Source organism: Cebus imitator, unplaced genomic scaffold, assembly GCF_001604975.1.
Source record: "Cebus imitator isolate Cc_AM_T3 unplaced genomic scaffold, Cebus_imitator-1.0 Scaffold53, whole genome shotgun sequence".
NCBI classification, from domain to species: domain Eukaryota; kingdom Metazoa; phylum Chordata; class Mammalia; order Primates; family Cebidae; genus Cebus; species Cebus imitator.
In genome coordinates this window covers 2,066,415-2,094,207 of record NW_016107368.1, presented here as the reverse complement: position 1 = coordinate 2,094,207, position 27,793 = coordinate 2,066,415, and the positions used below count along the sequence as shown (strand labels likewise).

The following is a 27,793-nucleotide window of genomic DNA, read 5'->3' as shown; positions in this document are numbered from 1 at the left end:
AATAATATATGTGTCCTCTCATCTAATGTCTCAGTATCATTTGTTTATAATTACAATCCTTAGACACTCCTGGGCCATTTTAATACTTCTTGAAACTTTCAAGCTTTCACTCAATGACCATCAGAAAATTATTAAAACACTTTTATCCACTCTCTTAACAGCTCAGAAATGCATATAAGTCCTATTACAGTTACTACGTTACTGTCAGTTCTAACACTTACAAATTAACAGGTGGAATTTAAATAAACCCACAGCTGCTTTCCTTTTTCCTTGAACTCCTCTCTGTTTGATGACACAAAGCGACTGGCATCTAATCCATTTATAATTCGGAGGCTGGAAGAAACCAATGTCACCATAAAAGTCCATACTTTTATTTAACACTAGAACAAAGCGTATTCTCTAAGGGAGGGAATGATCATAATCTCTAAGACATCTACCTCTTGCCCAATCATATTTAAATGGACAAAAATAGTTTCACCTTCAAAGTCAGTTGTCAAAAGCAAACAGAAGGCCAAATTATCTCACTAGGTATACTAAATTTTTAGGCTAACACCAGTTCCTTATTTACATAAGCTGTTGTTATCACTACACTAAGACCAAAGAAAGTTTGCTTAGTATTAATCAACAGTTTATAATTGTATATTAATAGATCATCTGATTAATAGAAATGATTTCTGTTTCCAAGATTGGAAAGTCCATGAAGATAAGGGTCAGGTGAGTTTAATTAATATTGTAGACCTTGTGCCTAACCCAGTTAGCTTGGAATTTTTGTTGAATGAATAAACGAATAGTTCAACTTTCTTTTCTTTTTTTTTTCTTTTTTTTTTTTTAAGACAGAGTTTCACTCCCGTTGCCCAGGCTAAAGCGCAATGGCACAATGATGGCTCACTACAATCCTGACTTTCCAAGCTCAGGTGATTCTCACACCTCAGACTCCTGATTAGCTGGGACTACAGGCACATACTACCATACCTGGCTACTTTTTGTATTTTGGTTGAGACGAGGTTTTGCCATGTTGCCCAGGCTTGTCTCAGACTCCTGGGCTCCAGAGAGCTGCCCGCCTCAGCCTCTCAAAGTGCTTGGATTACAGGACTAAGCCATCATGCCCCTACAATCTAACTTTTTTAGTTGATATCTAGGTGTACAAAATGAAAATGCAGATGGATTACAGAAATTCACTTAAGTGCTAACTCATAACTACTAAAGCAAAAAGTATCACTTAGACTAAATATATAGCTTGAAAGTTCCAAAATTCAACATGTATTTAGTGTCACAGATCTAAAAGTCAGAATGTCCAAACTGCTCTCACAGCCATCCTCCAGTACTTACATTCCCACAAACTTTCTTTCAGTAAATACAACCAAGTCAAACTAGGGATCACCTTAGATTTGCTCCTCTTTCTCATCTTTCAGAATCATTCCAGAGCCTTAATATTTGCAGAATCTGTCACTTCCTCTCCATTCTCACTAACCTTCAATACATTTGAATATTCATTAGGTCCCTAATGGATCAATGTTTATTAAACCAAACAAAACAAAAAAAGCCTTTAATTGGTCTGATTCCACCCTTACTGGATCACCAAATCATCATCTAAATTGCTCCCAGAAAGGCATTTCCAAAAATAAAAATAAAAAACAAGTCATTTTTAAAATACCATCAATTTCAGAAAAAGTCAAAACACTCAATGGACAGAATGTAGTCTCTCAGATCTACTTTTACAAGGGCATCTTATGTCCTCTATGGTCGGAAAATAGATTTTATCTTTGCATTTCCTGTTTCTAAATTAAGAAACGTCTTCTGCTACTGCCTACCAAACTCCTACTCCTGGTGAAGACACTGTGAACATTGTTGAAATGGCAACAAAGGATTTTGAATATGACATAAATTTATATAATAAAGCAGTGACCAGGTTTCAGAGGACTGCCTCCAATTTTGAGAAAAAAGTTCTCTGGTAGAATGCTATCAAACAGCACTGCATGCTACAGAGAAATCTTTCATGAAAGGAAGAGTCAACTGACGCAGAAGCTTCATGGTTGTCTTGTTTTAGAAAACTGCCACAGGCACCCCATACTTCAGCAACCACCACCTTGATCAGTCAGCAGCTATCAACGTCAAGGCAAGACTTCATACTAACAAAAAGATTATGACTAGACTTCATACTAACAAAAAGATTATGACTCACTGGAGGCTCAGATGATCCTTAACATTTTAAAAAAACATTTTAAATTAAGGTATGAACATTGGCTTTTCCAGATATAATGATATTGTACACACAATACATTATAGAGTAAATATAACTTGTATATGTACTAGGAAGCCAAAAAGTTTGTATGACTCACTGGAATCAAACCCACAGTATTTCTGAGGTATACCTGTATATCATATAAACCTTTGTGGTCCTATCCTTTTCCCCTTATCTTTTCAAAAAGTAATCAATATAAAAAACATGATGTTAAATAACCTTAAGCATATGTTCATACTTTTTAAGTACTGTAGCATCATGTGTTATGCATCATTCTGCAATACTCATTGGACCCTTAAAACCCGTTTTTAAAATTTATCCATAGTGGTACCTAGAACTCTAGTTTACTCATTTTAAATGCAGTAAAGAATTTCAGGCCAGGTAGGAGGCTCACATCTGTAATCCCAGCAGGCAAACTGCTTGAGGCCAGTAGTTCAAGACCAGCTTGGCCAACAAAGGAAAACCTCGTCTTTACTAAAAATGCAAAGAACTTAGCCAAGCATGGTGGCGCGTGCTAGAATCTCAGCTACTTAGCAGGCTGAGGCACAAAAATCACTGGAACCTGGGAGGCAGAGGTTGCAGTGAGCTGAGACCATGCCACTGCACCCCGGTCTGGGCGACAGAGTGAGACTACATCTTAAAAAAAAAAAAAATTCAGAGTTTAAATATGCCACATTTTATCAATTATCCTGTTTACTACAGAAATTTGGAATTTTTACTTTTTCTTTTGCTAGTATAAACAAAGCAATGAAAAAATATTCATTACTATACATGCCTTTTATATACATGTAAAAAAATTTTATCCAGATGTTATATCTAGGAATTGAATTGGTTTTCCTCAATGTTATATTCTTAGTAAAGAAGAAAAAAGTGGTTTCCACAGCATAAACACTCATTAAATATTTACTGAATGAATGAAAACAGGATAGTCGGTCATTCAACTCTTCTTAATATTACTAAAATATTCTCCAAAGGAGAATCTATACAAAGATCTGTATATCCACTAGCTGGTTCTATCCTTGCTAAATATTGGTATGGTCACGCCTCTCAATATGATGGGTTTTTAAAATAGTATTTAATTTTGTTCCACCAAAATTTTTTATTAGATTTTTCTTTTGTACTTCATTGATTTTGCTTCTATTTTGAATATGCTCATTTCCAATTATTTGTTCTAATTGGTTATTAAGGCGATACAGTAGGCTATTGATTTTTTCAATTTTAATTTTCTATCCAGGAACGTTGCTGAACACTCTCATTAGTTTACAGTTTACACTCTCATTAGTCTACAGTTTCTCTTTCAACACAATTATATCCTCTTCCAATATGCATATTTTTGCATCTTGCTTTCCAATTGCTATAGCTCTTCTTTCTTTCTTATTTTTTTTCAATACATTGGTTAGGTGTTCTAGTATTGAACAGCAGTGATAATGTTTGTATCCTAGGAATACATCTAAATTTGACTGCTAAAAATGACATAATCTGAGCTGTAGGTTTGGGGGAGATAAACTTTACAAAGCTAAAAAAGTTCCCTCTTGCTCCTAATTTATCAAAGTTTCTGTTTATAGAAACTATTGGCCAGGCATGGTGGCTCACGCCTGTAATCCCAGCATTTTGGGAGGCCAAGGCGGGTGAGTCACTTGAGGCCAGGAGTTCAAGACCAGCTTGGCCAACAGGGCGAAACCCCATCTCTATTGGAAAAAAAAAAAAAAAAACTAGTAGTTGTATTTTGTCACATAATTTTTCTAAACTTCTTACATCACTTCAGGTAAGTACAAGTGTTTTTCCTCCTCAAATATGATTATTTGGTACATTATAGTAAAAGGTTTTCTAATATTAAACCATCTTGGTATTCCTAAGATAAAACCTCCTGGTCTTAAAATTTTATTGAATTTAAATATCTGGGTTTAGTTGACCTTCTTTAACCTTTCGATTTTATTTCCATTTCTACCTTTATTATTCCTTTCCTCACAGTAACATAAGGTTTGCTGTTTTTCTTTTTTCTAGTTTCTTTAGCTTTTGCTTAGCATCAATGCCCTTAAGATGACAAATCTATACAAGTAATGCTTTAGCTGGCTCCAACATTTTCACTAACAGTTCTTTCACTAATATTCACATTACAACTCTGCATATTTCTTCTTTAATACAAACTTTTAAAAAGCACCTTTTTATTCTTCCACGTGTAATACAATTTACCAGCAGACTTTACTGTGTTAAAATACTGTGTATTTCAACATTAACTGCATTATAAAGAAAAGGATCAGACATTCCTTGATGAAATCTTTCAAGATTTCCTTAATATTTCAGTTATACTATACTATTTACATCTATGTAATTATTTTCACTTACCTTGCTTACTCTTGAGAACAAACTTTGGAACAAAGGAAATATGAAAATTTCTCCAAACTTATCTCTTCAAACACTGTATCTAAGACAGTGTGGTGATTCCTCAAAGAACTAAAGGCAGAAATACCACTTAACCCAGCAATCCCATTACCGAGTATATACTCAAAGGAATATAAATCATTCCATTACAAAGATACATGTACATGTATGTTAACTGCAGCACTATTCACAACAGCAAAGACATAAAATGAACCCAAATGCCCAACACTCACAGACTAAAGAAAATGTGGTATATATACACCATGGAATACTATGCAGCCATTAAAATGAATGAGATTGGGCCACGTGGGTGTTGGCTCAATCCCGTAACCTCAGTACTTTTGAAGGTTGAAGCAGGAGGATCACTTGAATCCAGGATTTCAATACCAGCCCAGGACAACATGGCAAAACCCTGTATCTACTAAAAATAAAAATATGATTTTATTACGCCCAGTGAGCTGGGCATGGTGGCAAGTACCTATAATCCCATAAACTTGGGAGGCTGAGGTGGAAGGATCGCTTGAACCCAGGAGGTGGAGGTTGCCCTGAGCTGAGATCATGTCTCATGCCACTGCACTCTAGCCTGAGCAACAGACCGAGACTCTGTCTTAAAAAAAAAAAAAAAAGGAACAAGATCACGTCCTTTGCACAGATGCTGATGAAAGCCACTATCCTCAGCAAACTAATGCAGAAACAGATCATCAAAAACCGCATGTTCTTACTTATAAGTAGGAGCTGACTGATCACGTAGGGAGCGCCACACATTGGAGACCAAAATGTAGTGAACCAGCCCCATCACCTCTAGGTAACCCAAGTTTTGTGGCAACAAAGAAATGAGAAAAAGATAGATTAAGAATGAAAGTGGACCAAGGGGCCATGAACTTGTAGAGGAGGCAGTGAAGGCCCCGAACTTTGATTTCCCACAGTATTTACTAGTTACCATCACTTTGATTTATAGGGTAGGTGGTAGAGTGATGGTGGGGAGAGGATAACATGATGGTGGGGTGAATCAGTGAGCCAAAACTGAATCAGTGAGATGAAACTGGTGTGTCATTCTAAACACTGGTAACAGTGGAAGTTTGGGAGTTTCACAAAACAAAAACATGTGATTATCTTTAGCCTATTATCTATGTGCAGCTAGTGGAGCATGGGCCTTACAAGGAGCCTACAAGTCTGGTTACGTCTTAGTGCTACGAAGGAGTGTTACGTCCTTGAGCACAGTGTTTATGGTAACAGAGCCTATGTCAGCCCACACCCGGAACATGAGGCATGAAGAAGTTTGCCTCCGCAGAGGTCTCCTGCAGTTTGCCATGGTTTGTTGTTCCCAATTTATATGTTACTCATAATCAGTTTATGCAGGCACTCTGTAAGTCCTTTCTCCTTTGCTGCTTCCCCCAACAGATGAGAACACCTAAACACACTGGCCTGTCGGACAGTGGGGAGTGGGAGGGGGGAGCATCAGAAAAAATAGCTAATGGATGCTGAGCTGAATACCTAGGTGATAAGATGATCTGTGCAGCAAACCACCATGGCACACATTTACCTATGTAAAAAACGTACACACCCTGCACATGTACCCCTGAACGTAAGGTCGCAAAAAAAAAATAAATAAATAAACCCTTTATCTCTTTTCTTACCTCTGATCTCTTCCCCTGGCATATTTTGGAGCCCTTCGATTCATAGCAAAGTCTTTAAATACCTCTTTCATGTTTTCTTACCTCCTTATTTCTCTGGGTTACATTCTAAGTCAATGTCTAATAAATGCCAATAATTGAATTCTCCCTCTCATGGCACCTAATGTAGTATTCTTCCTTAGTAACATAATGTATTGATTATTTTACTTTAAGAATTTTCAATTTTCAAGACTGCTCCTTTTTCGTATCTTGTTTCATCTGTTCCCTATTTTGTGCAAGACAGAATTTCTTCTTTCGTCCCTCTAGCATCTTCAACATACTTATTATTTATTACTCCCCTCTAATGTTTCTGTGATTACCTGCATGGCAGAACCAGATCATATGTGGGTTCCCTAAAACAATAGTGGGAATTTTCAGACTCTTCCCTAAGACAACATTGGGAATTTTCACCCACTCAGTCACCAACCAAATGAATAGACATTTCAATTCAGGTGTCAGTTATAAAAATTATGTCTGTCTTCACCCTTTCCTCAGCTTTTGATTTCCTGTAAGTAGTGTTTTAATATAAATTTCTATGCAAACTACTATCCTTCTGAATATTAAAGGAGTCCTTAATAATAAATACATGAACAACAAGCACAAACAGGGAGTCTCAAAGGTAACTTGAGATAAATGATTACTCTAAACATAAGCCTATGTAGTAGCTATTGGCACTTTCTTTCAGCCTCCTTTACAAATAGGGAGATTCCCATTAGGCCTTGGCTTCATGTACTAAGTCTGATTCTATTATCCTATTCTTCAGGAAGCACTTTAACACTCAAAAGTCAAACTCCTGGCTGTAAGTATTTGCTTCTTTGTCCTAACTCTATCCTGTTCATCACTTTGTAGTTTTCTTCCATACAAACAACAGAAATACTTCATTTCTAAAACACTGATGCCTGCTTGTACTATCTATCTATCTATCTATCTATCTATCTATCAATCAATCAGAGATAGAGTCTTCTTCTGTCCACCACGCTGGAGTGCAGTGGCACGATCTCAGCTCATTGTAACCTCTGCCTCCCAGTTGAAGCAATTCTCCTGTCTCAGCCTCAAGTTGCTGAGATTACAGGCATGCGCCACTATACCTGGCTAATTATTTTTTGTAATTTTCTTTTTTTTTGAGACGGAGTTTCACTCTTGTTACCCAGGCTGGAGTGCAATGGCGCGATCTCGGCTCACCGCAACCTCCGCCTCCTGGGTTCAGGCAATTCTCCTGCCTCAGCCTCCTGAGTAGCTGGGATTACAGGCACGCGCCACCATGCCCAGGTAATTTTTTGTAGTTTTAGTAGAGATGGGGTTTCACCATGTTGACCAGGATGGTCTCGATCTCTTGACCTCGTGATCCACCCACCTCGGCCTCCACAAGTGCTGGGATTACCGGCGTGAGCCACCGTGCCCAGCCTATTTTTTGTACTTTTAGTAGAGACGAGACTTGAACATATTGGCTGGGTTGGTCTTGAACTTCTGACCTTGTGATCTGCCCACCTCAGCCTCCCAAAGTGCTGGGATTACAGGCATGAGCCACTGTACCCAGCCTAAAGTGGTACTATTTTTAATAATACGATAATACTGCAAACAGTTTAAACAAAATCTAGTTAAATAAATCATGATCCAGGTATTTTAGGAGTTACTGCACAAATAATAAAACTAAGAAGGTAAATTCATAGAAAAAAAATGTGCACAATAGACTGTCACATCAAAAAAACTTACAAAAGTTTGTAAATTATTCCACATCAAAAAAACTTATAAAAGTTTGTAAATTATTTTAAATATCGCTAGTAAAAATATAAGAAAATTACAGTAAAGTAAAAATAAAATGAAGCAGATTTCAAGAGAAGAACAGTGAGACGAAGTTGAAAGGTGGGTTAAAACTAAATTATGGAAGGTACCAGTGTCCTGACTACTAATCATTATCTTTTAGAAAATGAGGACCAAAAAGTTTCAGCAGAAGACAGCTGGGAGCAGTAACTCATGCCTGTAATCCCAGCACTTTTGGAGGCTGAGGCAGGCAGATTACTTGAGGTCAGGAGTTTGAGACCAGCCTGATCAACATGGTGAAATCTCGTCTATACTAAAAATACATGGAAAAAAAGAAAATGAGCTGGGCATGGTGGCAGGTGCCTGTAATCCCAGCTACTTCGGAGGTTGAGGCAGGAGAATCGCTTGAACCTGGGAGGCAGAAGTTGCAGTGTGCTGAGACCGTCCACTGCACTTCAGCCTCGGCAACAGAGTGAGACTTTTTCTTAAAAAAAAAAAATAAAGTTTCAGCAGAAGAGACACAATATAAAAGAGTATAATTAGAAAACAGTAATGTGGATGAAGAATAGAATGCTGTGAATAAAACTGAAAACGCTTCCTTTGCTCAATGTTTTATTTCAAATATAGATGATGATAACAATTTGCTCATATTAAACAAGGGCTGGCATTAAGCTTTAATACAATATGCATGAAAAGTATTTTTTCGTAAACAAATATCTGATAAAAAAAAAAAAAAAATTAGAAAAAAAAAAAAAAAAAAAAAAAAAAAAAAAAAAAAAAAAAAAAAAAAAAAAAAAAAAAAAAAAAAGGAAGCAAAGCCCGGAACGGTGACTCACACCTGTAATCCCAGCACTTTGAAAAGCCAAGCGGATCAAAAGGTCAGGAGATTGTGACCATCCCGGCCAACGTGGTAAAACCCTATCTCTACTAAAAATACAAAAATTAGCTGGGTGTGATGGTGCAAGCTTGTAGTCTCAGATAGTTGGGAGGCTGAGGCAGGAACCAGGGAGGCAGAGGTTGCACCACCACTGTACAGAGTAACACTCCTGCTGACAGAGCAATACTCCTTCTAAAGAAGGAGGGAAAAAAAAGCAAAATACCTAAAATGCAATTACCGAAATTTTACATAAAAATACATTTTTCTGCTTGTTTTTCTACCTAAAGGTGGGAAGCAACAGAACAGGTCTTTTAAATTAATTCTTCTGTAGCTTGTTAACAATTCTTCTATTAAAGTATAATGAGGCTCGGCATGGTGGCTCATGCCTGTAATCTCAGCACTCTGAAAGGCAGAGGTTAGTGAATCACTTGAGGTCAGGAGTTCCACACCACCCTGGCCAACATGGTAAAACACCGTCTCTTCTAAAAATACAAACATTAGTTGGGCGTGCTGGCCCACACCTATAATCCCAGCTGTTTGGGAGGCTGAGGCATGAGAATCGCTTGAACCCGGGAGGTGAAGTTGCAGTGAGCCAAGATCATGCCACTGCACCCCAATCTGCACAACAGAGGGAGACTGTCTCGGGAAAAAAAAGCACAATGAATAAATTGTCAAGCTTAATGACAAAAGGTCACAAATCTATTTTTATATTGAACTTATATAATTTACATGTTGTCATCTATTGCTTTGGGTACAACTGGAACTTGAATACATGTTTCACCATTTAGCATCATCCCACAAATCCATCTCCTTCCCTGACCCCACAAATTCCAAGACTCTTGATCACAACACATCAATCTGGTAACACACATAAAAGGAAAGAAACACTAAACACCCTTAAGGGCTTCAAAAAGAAATATACATTAAAAATATAATAGAAAGTATACTAATGAAAAGTTGCCTGTTCTAGTTCTAAAAGTAATTCTCTTTCACAATTACTTAAAAGTTTTTTTTTTTTTTTTTTTTTTAAATACGATGGAGTCTTGCTCTATCACCCAGGCTGGAGTACAGTGACACAATCTGAGCTCACTGCAACCTCCGTCTCCTGGGTTCAAGCAATTCTCCTGTACACTTCTTGTGAAAGGTGAACTAGTACAATTTTTGGGAAAGAAACACAGTATTTATGTATCTCACAGTTTAAAAACACCCGTTAGCCAAATAATTGCATTTAAAAATTTTAAAATATGTAGATGTAAACATAAATAATAAACACATTTTATACAATGATAGAAATATTGACACACTAAAGAAAAATAATTTTGGTTCACTCTTAATAATGCACTAGTATGAATGATGCTACTGCAGAATACTTAATATTTGAGGAATAAATGAGAAGAGATAAGAGAGTAAGGAAGTTATAAATGGTCACATTCATACACAAAATAACCATGAAATAATTCTGGTTATTCCTAATTGACTATTTAAGAATACTTTTTTAATATCCTTTTTATTTTTATTATTATTTTTTGAGACGGAGTCTCACTCTATTGCCCAGGCTGGAGTGCAGTGGTATGAACTCAGCTTACTGCAACCTCTGCCTCCCGGGTTCAAGCAATTCTCGTGCCTCAGCCTCACAGGCGTGTACCACCATGCCCACCTAATTTTTTTTTTTTTTTTTAAGTAGAGATGGGGTTTTACCAGTTGGCCAGGCTGGTCTCAAACTCCTGACATCGTGATCCACCTGCCTCAGCCTCCCAAAGTCCTGGGATTACAGGCGTGAGCCACCGCACCTGGCATCCTTTCTTCTTTCAAATATTCTGTGAGACACATGTGTTACTTATACTAAATCAGATTCAAAATCTGATTCAAAATTCAAAAATACATCATGACAATAAAAATTATCTTGGGTAGCTTCCAGCAGATCTTTTTACTTAGTACAATTTAAACAAAAGTACATCTTACTGTTAAACAAGGTACCTTTCCTGACACTTTTCACAAAACAAACCAAAATAAAAACCTTTCAGGATAAACCAAAAGGTTTCTTACATATTCAACAGGGGTATATAAGATGCCAATATATACATTAACTGATTCCACACAGGTTGTTAACTGTATTGCTTTATATGCGAAATAAAAACTTAAAATTTACCTGCATTGCACTTTTCCCCAGTTTCACCACCTCAAATAATGTGACAGGCTCCCCTTCGCCATTCTGTTGAGGGTGCCCATTAGCTCTTCCACGGCCTGTTCCTCTAATTCCAGCTTCAATTCTGCTCTTCTCACCTGGAGATTTTCGAGGTTTCTTATTTGTAGACTGAATATAAAGATTAAAAAAGATTACATTCAATTCAGGTTTATTTTGCTTTACAGAAAACAATCACTACTACAAATAAATATAATCCCTAACCAAAAGAAACTTTAAAATTTCTTCTTAGTGATTAAAAAAAGTTCAAAGAGCAAAACATAAGTTTACATAAAAAGGTATAAAGGTAACTTTTCCTTTTGTTGGAGACAGAGTATTGCTTTGTTGCCCAAGATGGAGTGTAGTGGCACAATCTCGGTGCACTGGAGCATCTGCCTCCTGGGTTCAAGCGAGTCTCCTGTCAACCTCCTGAGTAGCTAAAATTACAGACCCTGCCACCACGCCCAGTTAATTTTTATATTTTCAGAAGAGACGAGTTTCACCATGTGTGAGTCCAGGCTGATCTCATACTCCTGACCTCAAATGATCCTCTATGGGAAGTAGAAAACTTCCTTTTTAAAGTTTCTTTCTTGTTAGAATAAGTGTGCTAATAACTTTTTTAAGTCCTATCCATGTAGCTGTTGGATGTGCCACGCTTACGGGCATGTAGTATATTCTACGTCCTTGTACTTTAACCAAGATATCTGTTCTGAAAGACACGTCCCAGCTCTCCATTGCTTTTACCTGTTTAGAAAAGTTTTAAGTTGTTAACCAATTGGGTTTTAGTTTATATTGTGAGGTCTGGCTCCAGCCAGTGGAGATCAGACACAGCAGTACGGACGACCCCAAATGTGTAAGAAATAAATTTGTGTGTTTTCCTTTGTTCTTTGTACTCTTGTGACACAATGGCTAGCAAGAGTACCCTTCCTGCAGTCCAGGAAGTAAAATTTGTGTTGCTGAAAGATCTCAGTACTAATTTTTCTTTGCGGCACTGAGCATCTATTTCCAACATTCGCCTTGGCCTTCCAAAATGCTGGGATTAAAGGCATGAGCCACCACACCTAGATAATGTTTTAAAAATTGCTTTAGTGGTTAGTACAATAATAATGCCAATGCTGAATATTTTAACCTTCAATCTGCATACCTTCGTTGATACTCTCCTACTTCCTCAGAAATCTTGCACAAAAATACTTCTGGGAAATGCCATATATTCAACTTCTCCCTCTACTGAAATGCTCAAGTATTTCTTAATCATGCAACAAATATGCTGAACATATCTGGAACTATTTCAGGTACTGACAATACAGTAATTAACAAAAGACAAACATTCTTGCCCTGATGGAGCTTACATTCTTCAATTAACATACCACTCCCTGCCCCTAGATACTAGAGGAACACTACAAACTTTATTTTGCAAAGTTAATACTTGCTATAATTTTATCTATATCTCACCTTTGGGGCCAAGGATCATTGGAAAAAATTGTTAGCAGTCACTATATCTATTCCTATCAGTTTCATTCATTCATACACAAACTCATTCTATGGCTGCTGCTTCACCAAACTCACCAGTGACACCAATGTTGCTAAATGCAATAGACATTTCTTGAAACTCTCTTAACAAATTTTTTTTTTCCTTTCCTTTCAGTTATTTTTTTCCCTGTGTTTCTTACCTGGAAGTATTACCTAGAGGTCTCCCCTAAGCATCTTTTCTTTTCAATCCTTATGCCCTTTATTAATTTAATTCATTCCCATTAGATGCCTGTTCCACTATCAATTTATTGTCTCTCATTTCCAAATCCACCCTTATTTGCCCTGCTTTTTCATACTGAAGCTGGACCCTGTAAACATTTATTTTTTGCCATCTGCTGTGGTATTAGGCTTTGTAAAAGGAAGGTACTAGAGGAAGACTACAAGACACAGCTTGGAGTGGCTTCTTTTCCTTATATAGTACCTGCTCCCTGCATTTGCTTTTACTGTGTTCCTGACAGTATAGTACTCTTTTCATATCTGTTGGCGGTTAATGATCCTCTAACCATTTCTGTGTACGGATTGATACAGTGTTAACTGTTTAATTTTTAAATAAACTTTTTAAAGAAACTTTAAATTATTTAAAAAAAAATTTATGAAGATAGTATAGAGAATTCCTAAATACTTCACATCTAGTTACTCCTATAATTAACATATTATATTAGTATGGTACATTTGTTACAATAAAGCAATACTGATACACTAACAACAGCCATACTTTATTTCAATTTTCCTTTTTTTTTTTTTTTTTTTGAGACCGAGTCTTGCTCTGTTACCCAGGTGGAATACAGTGACACCATCTCAGTTCACTGCAACCTCCACCTCCCAGGTTCAAGTGATTCCCCTGCCTCAACAGTCAGAGTAGCTATGATTACAGGCGTCTGCCACCACACCCAACTAATTTTTGTGTTTTTAGTAAAGACAAGATTTCGGCATGTTGGCCATGCTGGTCTCGAACTCCTGACCTCAGGTGATCCACCAGCCTCACTACCCAAAGTGCTAGGATTACAGGCATGAGTCACCACGACCCGCCTGAATTTTCTTACTTTTTGCCTAATGACCTTCTTCTGTTCTAAGAGTCCATTCAGGATACAATGTTACATTTAGTCATCATGTCTTCCTAAGCTCCTTTTGGCTGTGACAGTTTCTTGGACTCTCCTGGTTTTTGATGACCGCAGGAATTTTGAGAAATACTGATCAGGTATTTTCTAACAGGTCCCTCAGTGGGATCTGTATGATGTTTTTGTCATGACTACACAAGGGATTATGGGATTTGTAAAGAAAGGAGCGGTAATATGCCTTTTTTATCACCTCATATCAATAGTACATACTATCAACATAATTAATCACCATGATATTGACCTAAATCACTTGGCTGAGGTAGTGTTTTGTCAGGTTTCACCTCTGTAAAGTTACTCTTCTGACACTTTCCATAGTGTACCCTTCAGAAGAAAGTCATTATGTATGCCCCACACTTAAGGGGTAGGATACCTGGGAGTATCGCATGGGCCTAGGAGGCTGAGGTTGCAGTAAACAGAGATTGTGTCCCTGAACTCCGGTGACAGAGCAAAACCTTGTCTAAAAACAAAAAACAAAAAAAAAAGGCCAGGTGCAGTGGCTCATACTGTAATCCCAACACATTGGGAGAAAAGGCAAGGACTGCCTGAGCCCAGGAGTTCAAGACCAGTCTGGGCAACATGGGTGAGACCCTGCTGCTCTTAAAACACACACACACACACACACGCACACGCACACACACACACACACACACACACACACACGTATAATATGGTATAAAAAAATTGAAAAGAGGAGCAAAGAGAAAACAGACTGCAGAAAATAGACAAAACAAAACCAACAAGAGTCCAGCTTCTAATGAAGCTGGAGAAAAAGAAGCCATGTCTGATTAATATCTTATACTATTATCAGTGGTCCCTGTCTCTCTTTTAGTATAATCCAGAGGAATATTCTTAACAACTATTGTATAAATACAAGTTTTTTAGTAGCTCTAGAAACATTTTTAAGAAGTAGGGAATTTTATCCACATCCCATTTTTTAAATGTAAATGCTTTCTGTTTTTAAGAGGTGAAATCATTTACTGGTGTTTATTTTTTGGCACAACCAGAAAACAGTGTGGGATATTGAATTGTGGGAGGCTTTGACTGTCTTGGGTGTCAGCAATTCTATAGATGGGGGTTAGTTTTCATATTCTACAATACAAAGCACATAAAATGGCAATACAGAGTCATAGTCCTGCATTAAAATTTTTTTTTTGCATTTTAATGTCTTAGATATTTTAAATTATTTCTATTCCATGTTGTTGTTGTTGTTTTAAAAAGCAGAATTGTTTCCTAAAAACAAACAAAACAATAACAACAAAAAAATCACTCCTTGATCGTGGCTCTCCCTGTCAGAATTGTGTGCACTCTAATATCTTTGGTTGTGGTAGTCCTGTTTTCCTAATTACTTTGTTAATGTACTGTGAAAGACTGAAAATTTGAGTATGCAGTGTGTATGCCATTAAACTGAAATGGAGAATTATATGTAACAGCTTATCAACATGTGAAGATATTGGTACTTGATAGCCTCAAGTAAAATCTGCCTCCAAATTTTAAGCTGGGAAGTCACTGGAGTAACTTTAAAAAAGAATTACAAACATTTAGATTTTAAGAATTGCACACAAATTGACATGTCTGTGCACTAATCCTCAACACAACCAACCAAATCTCAATTATGAAAGAAAAAGCATTCACTCTTTGTTCTATAAAGTTCTAAGGATTTTAACAAATGCTTGGTGTTGTGTATGCACAATTAGTGGTATCACAGAGAAGAGTCTCACTACTTTAAAAATCCTGTGTATTGCCCATTCAACCCTTTATCTTCCCCTTCTCAGGCAACCACTAGTTTATACTTTTTAAATCATCATCATAGTATCCTTTTTTCCACATATTAATATATGGGTTAATTATCCCTTATCTGAAATGCTTGGAATAAATAAGAAGTATATCAGACTTTGAGTTTTTTCAAATTTTATAATATCTGCACATGCATAATGAGACATCTTCAGGATGAAACCCAAGTCTGAACATTAAACCTGTTTATGTTTCACCTTATACACAAAGCCTAAAAGGAATTTTACATAATATTTTTAATAATTTTGTGCATAAAACAAAGTTTTGATTTTTCCTTTTTTTTTAAGACACAGACTTAACTCTGTCACCGAGGCCAGGGTACAGTGGCACGATCACAGCTCACTGCAACCTCCACTTCCCAAGCTTAAGCAATCCTCAAGCCTAAGCCACCTGGGTAGCTGAAACTATAAGCAGCAGCCACCATGCCTAGCTCATTTTTTTGTTTTTGTCTTTTTTTTTTTTTTTGGTAGAGACGGGTTTTGCCATGTTGCCCAGGCTGGTCTCAAACTCCTGAGCTCAAGCTATCTGCCTGCCTCAGCCTTCCAAAATGCTGGGATTACAGGAGTGAGCCACTGCATCTGACTTTGATCTTGATTTTAACTGTGACCTGTCACATGAGGTTATGTGTGCAATTTTTTACGTGGCTGTATGTTGGCATTCAAAAAGTTTCAGAGTTCAGAGCATGTGAGCTTTCAAATTTTCGGATTACAGATGCTCAACTTCTAACTGGAGTCATATAACACGTAGGCTTTTCAGGCTAACATTGTTCACTTTAGTAATATGCATTTAAGATACATGTCTGGCTGGGTATGGTGGCTCACACCTGGTACTTTTAGAGGATGAGGTGGAAGGGCTGCTTGAGGTCACGAGTTCAAGACCAGCCTGGGAAACAAAGCAAGATTCCTTCTCTACAAAAAAATAAAAAATAAAAAAATTTAACAATTGACAAGAAAGAAAAGGAAAATAAAGGATAAAAAAACAAAAAACAAGAAAAAAATTAGTTGGACATGGTGGCATTTGCCTGTAGCCCAGCTACACAGGAGGATGGCTTGAGCCCAAGTAGCCTTCAGCTGCAGGGAGCCATGATTGTTTCACTGTACTCCTTTCAGCCTAAGCGAAACAAGGCCCTGTCTCAAAACAAAAATATTCATCCATGCCTTTTAGTGACCAAACAGGTCACTTTAAAAATCGCTGAATAGTAGCATCCCATTCTACAGATGTATTACACTATGTTAGCCATATACCAAATAATGGGCATCTGGGTCACCACTATTAGGCAATTACAAATAAAAAACATTCACATGCAGGTTTTTGTGTAGACACAATTTTTAATATCAGCTGTGTATATACCTAGGGGTATAACTGTGGGAACATCGGGTAAGACTATGTTTAGCTTTGTATGAAAATGCCAAACTGTCTTCCAAAGTGGCTGTACTGTTTTGTATTTCTACCAGCAATAAGTAAGAGTTTCTGTTCTGTCACGTACCTGCAGGAAACTGATACTGTCAGATTTTTAAATTTCAGCCATTCTAATAGGTAGGTAGTTAAGATCTCACTGTTGTCTTAATTTGCAATTCCCAAATGACAAATGATTTGAAGCCTTTAAATAGTAATTCTTTTTTAAGACAGAGTCTCACTCTGTCGCCCAAGCTGGAATCCAATGATGCAATCTTGGCTCACTGCAACCTCTGCCTCCCGGGTTCAAGCAATTCTTATGCCTCAGTCTCCCAAGTAGCTGGGATTACAGGTGTGTGCCACCATAGCCCAGGTGATTTTTGTGTTTTTAGTAGAGATGGGGTTGCACCATGTCGGCCAGGCTAGTCTTGAACTCCTGTTCTCAAGTGATCCACCGTACCTTGGCTTCCCAAAGTGCTGGGATTACAGGTGTGAGTCACTGTGTCTAGCCAATTAATTCTTTACATTAATTCTCTCCATTTGGATTACTGGCAATGATTCTCTCATCAGACTAGACCCAGACTCATTCTTTGTATCTGCACTCTCCAACATGGTAGCCACTATCCACCAAACATGGCTTTCAAAGAACTTATACTGGCCAGGCGTGGTAGCTCATGCCTGTAATCCCACCAATTTGGGAGGCCGATGAGGATGGATCGCCTGAGATCAGGAGTTTGAAACCAGTCTGTCCAACATGGTGAAAACCCATCTCCATTAAAAATACAAAAAATTAGCCAGGCGTAGTGACATGCACCTGTAGTCCTACCTACTCAGGAGGCTGAGGCAGGAGAATCGCTTGAACCCCGGAGGCAGAGGTTGCAGCGGGCCAAGATTGTGCCATTGCACCCAGCCTGGGAAACAGAGCAAGGTTTGGCCTAAAAAAAATAAATAAAATAAAACAGAACATTTAAGATGTATTTTTCAACTTCCTAATACAATCTTGTCAACTAGTAGTGATGAAGGAACACTACTATTTTATATCCCATAAACAACAGTACAAGTGAAATAGCTATAGTCCACAGGATTATTAATACAGAAATTAGAGTTCCTTACAGCAGTTAATTCAAGGGACATAATGATTTTTAAATATTTTAATGAGTATGTGTAAGAAAGCAAACCTGAAATACTTGAAAGAAAGCCTGCAGCAACACAGTAAGTAATTAATTTCATGGAAAATAGGTTACATATACTTAAGAAGTCATTAACAACCTTCACTGTTCCTAAATGAAAATGATGCAATCTAATCTAAGAGTTTACAACAATCTTTAGGATGACTATATAGTACTCAATTTAAATGTGTATCTACATTTCTAGTAAAGTATTTTAAATACACAGATTAGCCCTGCTGTGTAGGAAGATAACTTATCCAAAATTACTCTATTCCAAAAGCTCTAGGATAAGTTAAGTTGCAGTCTGAATGTGCAATAACTTTCCTATTAATTTTAAGAAACAAAAATACAACAACTTTCTTTAACCTTTGTGCCTTATCTGGCGTAATAAGCTATGAATGTGAAACAATTCGCACCCTATCACAAACGATATACATGAACATGTTTTGGGATTGCATAATACAAAAATTTTATATAAATACAATTAAAAGATAAAGAGATAAACACAAATATCTCCAATATAAAATAATAACCTATAGTATATAAAAATGCTCTTCATGGAATTTTGGTTTAGGATAAGTGCTAAAAAGGTTTTAAGGGAAAGATTATTTTTAGTACTGAGAAGCAGGAAGAATTTCAAAAAAAAAAAAATTATGCTGCAAGTTGGGACCTAATGGACTCATAAAATTAGTAAGAATATTGGTAAGATTAGCATAAACAGAATTTAGAAAATAGAGTCCCAGAAAGAAAAAATACATTGAGCAATGGTGTGGAAGTGGGAAAGCAAAAGCCATACATCAAAAGACAAGAGACTGCAAGGTTGTCAACAGGAAAATACAACAAAATATTAGTTGTGACACTAGGTTAGTTGAAAGCACCACACAGCTTTTCAGAAAACAGCAATGCTTGTGAGCTGAGATCATGCCACTGCACTCCAGACTGGGTGACAGAGCAAGACTCTGTCAAAAACAAAAACAAAAAAAGACACTGCTTGATTTTTGAATAAGAAAAAACAAATTCCCACCAGGCACTATTAAAAAGGGTGAAACAGAAAAAGACAAAAATCAAAGGCAGGAAGCCAAGAGTACAGCCCTAAAGATAGAAACTTGGGAAATAAAAAGGATAGATGTGGAAGACACTGTAAGATTATAAAATAAAAGTCATCAGACTTGAAATTTCAATAAATAAAGGAGACAGGACAAGAGACTTGGAGATGAGGAAATTTAACAATGACTCAGGCTTTAATTCTGTGTTCTTGGAACTGTGGTAGCGTTTAACATAATTAGGGAAGTTAGAACTAAAAACTAGTCAGTAGAAAAAAATTTCCAAATGACAAATTCAGAAAACAACAAAGATAGCTTTAAAGAGAAGTCCAACTAATAAATATACTTCCTAAAGTGATCATAAAAGTGGGCACATTTAAGCTACAAAAAAAACTCTTTTATAGAGGTCTTTGTTTCTTAGAAAAATAAAAATAAAAAAAATAGTACAGAAAATTATAAATAGGCTGGGCACAGTGTCTCATGCCTGTAATCCAGCACTTTGGGAGTCCTACTAGGCAGGCTGCTTGAGCCCAGGAGTTTGAGACCAGTCTGGGCAACATAACAAAACCTTGCCTCTACAAAAATTTAGCCAGTGTGGTGATGCACGCCTGCAGTCCCAGCTACTCAAAAGGTTGAGGTGGGGGAATCACTTGAGCCTGGGAAATCGAGACTGTAGTGAGCCATAATCATACCACCTGTATTCACAAATAATGAACATTTTAGAAAATATTGAGGTAAACTTTCACCACTTAAAAATTAGAAAAGACAGCCAGGCTTAGCGGCTCACAAGGTCAGGAATTCAAGACCAGCCTGATCTACATGCTGAAACCCCGTCTCTACTTAAAAATACAAATATTAGCCAGGCATGGTGGCGCGCACCTGTAATCCCAGCTACTTGGGAGGCTGAGGCAGGAGAATCACTTGAACGTGGGAAGCGGAGGTTGTGGTAAACTGAGAGCACACCACCGCACTCCAGCCTGGGCGACAGAGCAAGACTCTGTCTCAAAAAAAAAAAAAAATTTAGAAAAGACTTAACCATTATAAGCAGTATCTTATACCCATATATTTTGCTGTGTGAAGGGCAGTAATACATGTCAAAAAGTCTCAAAACAAACAACATACACTAACAAACTCCACTTTTAGAAATTTAGGATAAAAAAAAAACAATGGCTATACAGCAAAATTTATTTGCAAAACAGTTCATATCATCATGGTTTAGAATAGTTCATAATTTTTAACATAAATGCTCAACATGGCACCAACTCTGCAATTGGTTTGTCGGTGTCCCACATTTGACTCCCTGTGGCTGGACTCAGTTTCCAGCCTCTGCTGAGACCCTCATACTATTCCAAGTGTGGCAGCGGGCAGTGAGAGGCCCTTCCTCAAGCTCTGGTCATACTGGAGGTACAAGAGAGGCATCTACAGGGAACCATGAGCTCACTGTTACTGGAACTATTAAGTCAGTCCTTTAGGCTGGATTTTGGTAGTGGTGGTCACGAAGCCCATATATTTTACACCTAAGGCTTAACCTGGCCTACAGACTTATACCTATGTTCCTGGTTTATTATTTCAGTGGTTCTTCTGCCCATTACAGATGAGAAGGAGCTATACTGAATAACAAGAAGGAACTGTTGGAGTCTGAATATTCCCGAAAGATTGACTGAATCCTGGTTTAGTCCTTTTAAAACCTCGTAACAATGGGGTTGGTACTTTCTATTTTACAGGAGTTAGAATAGACTATTAAAGGGAAACCAAGAAATGACAAAAGAAGTGACAGAGGTTGAGAGGGGCCAGAAAAACATAAAACCTAGCAGACATCTGCTACCACATTATAACATGCTGGTTCTTATCACAACCCTGGGTCAAAATGAGGTCATGATAAACCAAGAGGATGGGTAAATAAAAATTCTGGTATTTGAAATAAAAAAAATTTTGGGAATTTGAATACTATGAAATTCACAATAGTCTACATTAAAAATAACAAACAATTTAAAAGATCCAATTTTTATAAGTGACCTATTAACCTACCCTTCTGATACTCATTATTAAACTTTTGTGGTATATTGTCCATCTTCTATGTATGAACAGACAGACATTTAAAAATAAAAGTTGTATCTTTTTACTGACCTCTCCTACTTAGCCTATGCAAATATGAAAGGTATATAACATTGAGAAAATAGAAGTGCTCATTCTGACTTAAACAGAACAAAGAGAAAAAAGTACTTAATAAAACACAGAAACTAAAGAGGGGTTAAGGTTAGAGAGGTGCCAATTTACATGACAACTGCAAGCAACATAAAATACTGGACTGGAACCTCATTCAGGAAAAAAAAAATATTTTTTCTTTTAAGGGATTATTAGATTATGACAATTGGCAAATCTAAATGAGATGTATAAATATTATATCAATATTATTTTCATATTTTCATAATTGTACTGTGGTTATGTAGAAAAAAAATGTCCAGGAGTTTGAGGCCAGCTTGGGCAACACAGTGAGACCTGATCTCCACATAAAAATAAATCAGCCACGTGTGGTGGCAGGGGCCTGTAAACCCAGCTACTTGGGAGGCTTCGAAGGTGGAGAACTGTTTGAGCCCTGGACTTTGAGGATGCAGTGAGCCATGGTTGTGCCACTGCACTCCAGCCTGGGTGACAAAGAGTGAGATCCTGTCTAAAAAAAATAAATAAATAAAACATAAAATAAAAATAAGGGAAACAATACTGTCTATAATAGAAACTCCTTATATTACAGGTATTGATCTACTTACGACACATGCAACTTACGACCATTCGACTTTACGACCACAATCGCTAGCCACGACTGCTCTGCGTCTGACAGCACAAACATTGCCCAGCTGGGCGTATGACAGTGTAGACCAGCTTCTGGCAGCACTACCATCTCCGCGTGCATATAGCCTACTCAACTTACGACCAAATCGTGTTACGGCCGGTCTGTCTGAACCAATAGTGGTCATTAAGTCGAGCACTAGCGGTGTATGTTTTGACTGGCTAAATGAAAACCAAAGATACAAGACATCCCCTCTAAAAGTAATAAATTTTAAAAAAGATTAAACTTACTAGATTAAAAGCGATGACTAGTATTACCACAGCTAAACAAAAAAATGCCATTAGTCAAAATTTGACTTATTGTTCAAAATGCAGCTAGCTGACAGGAAATGTCCAATACAGCTAGTGCTCGACTTACGACCACGGTCGGGACCGCGGATCGGTTGTAACACGATTTGGTCGTAAGTTGAGTAGGCTATGTGTACAGTTGAAATGGTGCACGCGGAGATGGTAGTGCTGCCGGAAGCTGGTCCGCACTGTCGTATGCCCAGCTGGGCAACGTTTGCGCTGCCAGACGCAGAGCAGTCATCGCTAGCGATTGTGGTCATAAAGTCGGATGGTCGTAAGTTGCATAGGTGGTAAGTCGATCAATACCTGGTATTTCTTCAGAAGAGGTACCTGAGGGAGAACTCCAATGTGATCATTCTGACAATTATAAATCTCAAGATTAATTAACAGCTTAGCATTCTGGCTTCCTTAAGATTGTGGGAGTTGGCATATAAATTCAAATCCTAGCTTTCCCACTTACTTGCTATGTGATCTTAGGCAAATTACCACTTTTAAGCTTTTTATTCTACACTGTAAACTGCATCTAAGACCTATTTCATAACACTAGTGTGAGGATTAAATAACATAAACAGCACCAAGCTAACACAAAGCTCAAAGTAGAAATTCAGGAAGCGGTATTATGTTATGTTGTTTCCACAATCAAGATGAAAGCCTGACTGAAATTAGGTAGAAGTATAGATAGCCACGTGAAATAATTTGTGCAAATGTGTAGACTGAAACATAAATAAAACAAGTTTCTAGAAAGCTACTATCTTACACTGGTTGACATCTTTTTCAATACTGTAATTATGGCATAAACATGTACTATTTATTTATCAGACTATGTAGTAGTAACTTCACTAAAAATCAAGTATTTCCCACCACAAAAGGGTTAATTAAGCATTTCGGTACACAGACTTCTTTTCATTCAAAAAGCACAACATTACAAGGATTCAGTTGTACACACATAAAAATTAAACCAGTTCCAAGGAATAATACAATAGCTTGCTGAAGCGGTGGTTAATTCTTTTTAGGAAAAATAAAAAGCTTTCCTTAAGGAGACAGTACTTAATCTGAATCCTGTAAGTGAAGAATTTCAAGTAGGGGAGAACAAATTCAAGTACGCAATCAATCAAGGTGGGCAATTCATTCACCTACCTTTAAGCAAGTCTAGTCTTATTTCCTATTTTGCAGTTGTAACCTCAGATTCCCAGGATAGTAATGAAATTTGCCTACAGTCTTGGAAAAAATCACACAGTAGTAAGGGGAACTAGAATAACTGCCAGCTTTCAAGTGCAGAACTCTTTCACTTTTCCGAAAATATTTTTGTAAGGAATACTGTACCACAAAATACTTCTAGAAATGAAGAAGCAATACAAAAAGTTACTATATGGCATGTCATCCCTCATTATTTTCTTCCTTTAAATAACAGTAAAGGACAGCCAGGCACAGTGGCTAACGTCTGTAATCCCAGCACTGTGGGAGGCCAAGGCGGGTAGATCACCTGAGCTTGGGAATTCGAGACCAGCCTGATCAACATACAGAAACCCCATCTCTACTAGAAGTACAAAAAATTAGCTGGGCATGGTGGCGCACGCCTGTAATCCCAGGTACTTAGGAGGCTGAGGCAGGAGAATCACTTAAACTCGGGAGGCGGAGGCTGCCATGAGTCAAGATTGTGCCATTGCACTCCAGCCCGGGGCAACAAACAAGAGGAAGACTCCGTAACAAAAAAAAAAAAAGTAGACGATAAAACCAAGTGTATAGCAAAATACAGTAAAAAGTCTTTATCTTTTTTAATCTTAAAGGTGGCCCGAAATAGTTACTAATAAAAAATTCTGGCAAAAAAGGAAAAATGACTTAACTACATCAAAAAAGCCAGTCTTCTTGAGGAACTCATTATAAAAGACATATAAGTAATAAGTGGTTAAGCAACAATTGCACGGGATGGATCATACCTGTGTCATGATTCTAATCACCAAACTGAATTTTAAATGTTCATAAGATGATTATAAGCTATAAAACTAGCTACTGTATTTGGTGATATTAATAAAATACTTTATACCAGGGCTTGATAATGATATTGCAGTGGTATTAAAAAAAAAAAACGTTTATTTTTAGCAATACACACTAAAACATTTACAAATGGAATGATGTCTAGAATGACCTTAAAAATAACACAGGATGGAAAAAGAGGAGGAGGAATGAAGACATGAAACAAGATTGGCCATGATTTGATAACTGCTGAAGCTAGATAATGGGAATATGGGAAGTTCATTATATAATGTCTCCTATTAAGAAGAGGCTAAGAGTTTCCATTAAAAGAACTTTCATAAAATAGAAAAAAAAATTAACAGTAAATCACATCATATAAGCGAATGCAGAACAGCATATGCCTTAATTCTTTGACAAGCAGGTAATGGTATCTTGTAGACGGTTTATGCATGCTTAAATTATGACTGATGTTCTTACAATACATAAAGCTATCTCTCAAAGTAGAATTATCTAGAGCTCTTCTAAATTTTTCAATCAGATTATCAATGAGAATAAATTCTGAGACTGCCCCAAACTCCAAAACAGTATTTAGGAGCTCATAAGAAATCAGAGTTCCATCTGAAAAGCATGAAGTCTTAATTAACTAAACCTCATTCATTGTTAGTGACCTGCTATTCCTTCACATGGACTACCATTTGAAGGACAGCAACAAAACCATACTACAATCATTTCCTTTTACTGATCACTGCCAACAAAATTTATGTGAAACAAAGTTTCCCATCTCTATTATGTCACTGACTGTTTTTCTAAATTATTAACCTTACTAGCACTACAATTAACAACTCATATCAAACTGATTAACACAGTCACTCTTAAAGGAATAAAGTAGACAAGCAAAATACATACTGGAGGCCGGCCAGGACGACCCCTTTTTCTTTTTCCTTTGACCTCTGTTTCTTCAAGTTCGCTGCCAGCATCGGAATGGGCAGTAGTTTCATTAGTTGAATCCCTAAAAAAGGTTATATTATTTTAGTGAACAAATTAATAAGTACAATGCATTTGTTTCACTACTTTCCTTATCTCCTGCTATATGGCTGATTAGAAATGGTTTATACTTCTATTTCAGAAAAACTCTTTAGCAAACTAACGTTGTCTTTGCTGCCTAATTTTACGTAACAGTACATGAAATGGATCCCTCAAATAAAGAGGGAAATGAAGAAGAAATGATAGCTGCTATACAAAAATAAATGCAAAATATAATTGCAAAAGACTAATTCTTCAGTATAAAAACATGAAGGTTTAGGATGATTTTCATTCCTTTCATAAAGTCATGAAAGTCAGTGTTGTGCCAGTTAATGTTTGACCACTGGCTCTTCAAAAATATATATATATACAAACACCTAAGTTATAAGTATTAAGACATCTAGCTGGGGATGGTGGCTCACCCCCTGTAATCCCAGCACTTTGGGAGGCCGAGGCAGGCAGATCACCTGAGATCAAGAATTAGAGACAGGACTGGCCAATGTACTGAAATCCCATCTCGACTAAAAATACAAAAACTAGCTGGTGTGGTAGTGCATGCCTGTAATCCCAGCTACTCAGGAGGCTGAGGCAGGAGAATCAACTGAGACATGGAGGCAGAGGTTGTACTGAGCCAAGATTACACCACTGCACTCCAGCCTGGGCAACAGAGCAGACTCCATCTCGGGAAAAAAAAAAAAAAAAGACATAAAGGATACTTAGCACATAATTTACAAACAATAATAAAACACAAAATACTCTTTATTGTAAATTCCACATAACCAATTGATTTTCACAAAGTAATTTTGATATTTTTGCCCAACTCTTATATAGGAATCTAAACCACAGCTACAACTAATGAATGAATAGGAATGTTAACATGAAAGGTAGTTGCTGTTTTTGTTCACTTTACTGAGTAGGATGCAAGTAAAATGATAAAGACATTTGTTGAAACTTTACTCATTAGTCAATGTTGTGAGCAGCTTCTCTGCCGACTCAGATAAGGGTTGAGGGAAAATACTTCCTCAATTTTTTGTTATTCGTATTGTAATGATATACACTGTCCCATACACCTTTAAGTTGAATCTGTATTGTTAACAACTTCTCTATCACTTTCTTAAGTCTATAATCAACCAAACAATAAATAAAGCACTGCTTTTTATCATTTGCTGATTTTCATGGTGTACATACTCCTACCATAGCCAATTTCTTCCCCCCACCACCTCGCCCGGGTCTCTGAGTACCATTCGACCAAAGTGGCATAACAAAAGTGAGTTGGGAAGTAATAAACAGTAGTGCAGCATTAAAACACATTTCTACCACAAAGACACAACAGGTTTAAATAACAACTTCAAGAGCATAAATAGTAACATGAAATAATAAGGAAGCGATGAGTTTTGAGTATTTACTGTTTTTATTTTTCATGTGACATTTAATTTTAAGCTTATATAACTTTTTAAAACGGAAATGTTGTGTTTAGTCAGCTTGCGAAATTCCTGAACATTTAATATTCGACTCTCACAGGCTGGCTTCAACACAGAATTGAAAAGGTTTAGACAGCATGAACAAGAATCTCTTCACTAAATTCTACATTACTGAATTAAAGATCTGCATAAAATTGTAAAGAGAAGGAAAGGTACATAGCAAATGGTAAGTCCAACTCACAATCTACTATTTCTCAATCTCCTTCATCAAATGCTTTTCTTAGGCTCATTCTCTCTTCCTTAAAGCTCAACTCTTAGGTCTGTTCTTCTTCATTTGTATTATGCTCCCTTGAAGATTTCATCCAGTTTATGTGTAACTTCTATGCAAATGACTTCAATACCTTATCAGTATACCTCACCGCATTCCAGATCTCTGACTCTAGATTTTTAACTTGCACGCGTGACATGCCTATTTGAAGGCCACCTCAAAATGGCCAAATGCCACATCTAAAATTAAGTCCAATCCTGACTTATGTCTGGCTTTCGACTCACAGAAATACCATTAATTTACTGATTTAGGTTAGTGCATAAATGTGCTCTAAGTTATTATACAAATTTATTGTCACCATTATCCTATGAACTCAAATTGACAGAATGGTATCAGTTTTCCAGTGCCTCCTGCTAACATAATCCCTCCTCATCCATCCTTCTCAGTGCAATATAATCTGCTTCTTATTTTCAAGGATAACTACCACAATCACCGTTTCCTGTGATAATCTCAATTTATCTCCCTGCTTCTGCTTCTTCAAGCCATTCTACACACCACTGCCAGTAACATTCTCCCATCATATTACTTCCCACTTCTAAATCTTCAAAGTTAACAAATTACTCCACCACTTATAAATCTTCAAAGTTAATCTGGCATTTAAAACTGTAAATAAGGCCGGGCACGGTGGCTTAAGCCTGTAATCCCAGCACTTTGGGAGGCTGAGGCGGGTGGATCACGAGGTCAAGAGATCGAGACCATCCTGGTCAACACGGTGAAACCCTGTCTCTACTAAAAATACAAAAAAGTAG

The 27,793-nt window shown here is 37.1% G+C and overlaps 1 protein-coding gene across 1 annotated transcript in view; it reads right to left on the bottom strand.

Moving 5' to 3' along the window:
- STAG1 (stromal antigen 1) overlaps positions 1–27,793 on the bottom strand; it is a 410,571-nt gene that overhangs the window by 263,564 nt on the left and 119,214 nt on the right. The window contains exons 3-4 of the mRNA XM_017528196.1: positions 25,179–25,281; positions 11,085–11,249 (exon numbers count right to left, since the gene is read on the bottom strand). Of these exons, the coding sequence (XP_017383685.1) occupies positions 11,085–11,249; positions 25,179–25,281 (268 nt within the window). The remainder of the gene's footprint in view (positions 1–11,084; positions 11,250–25,178; positions 25,282–27,793) is intronic.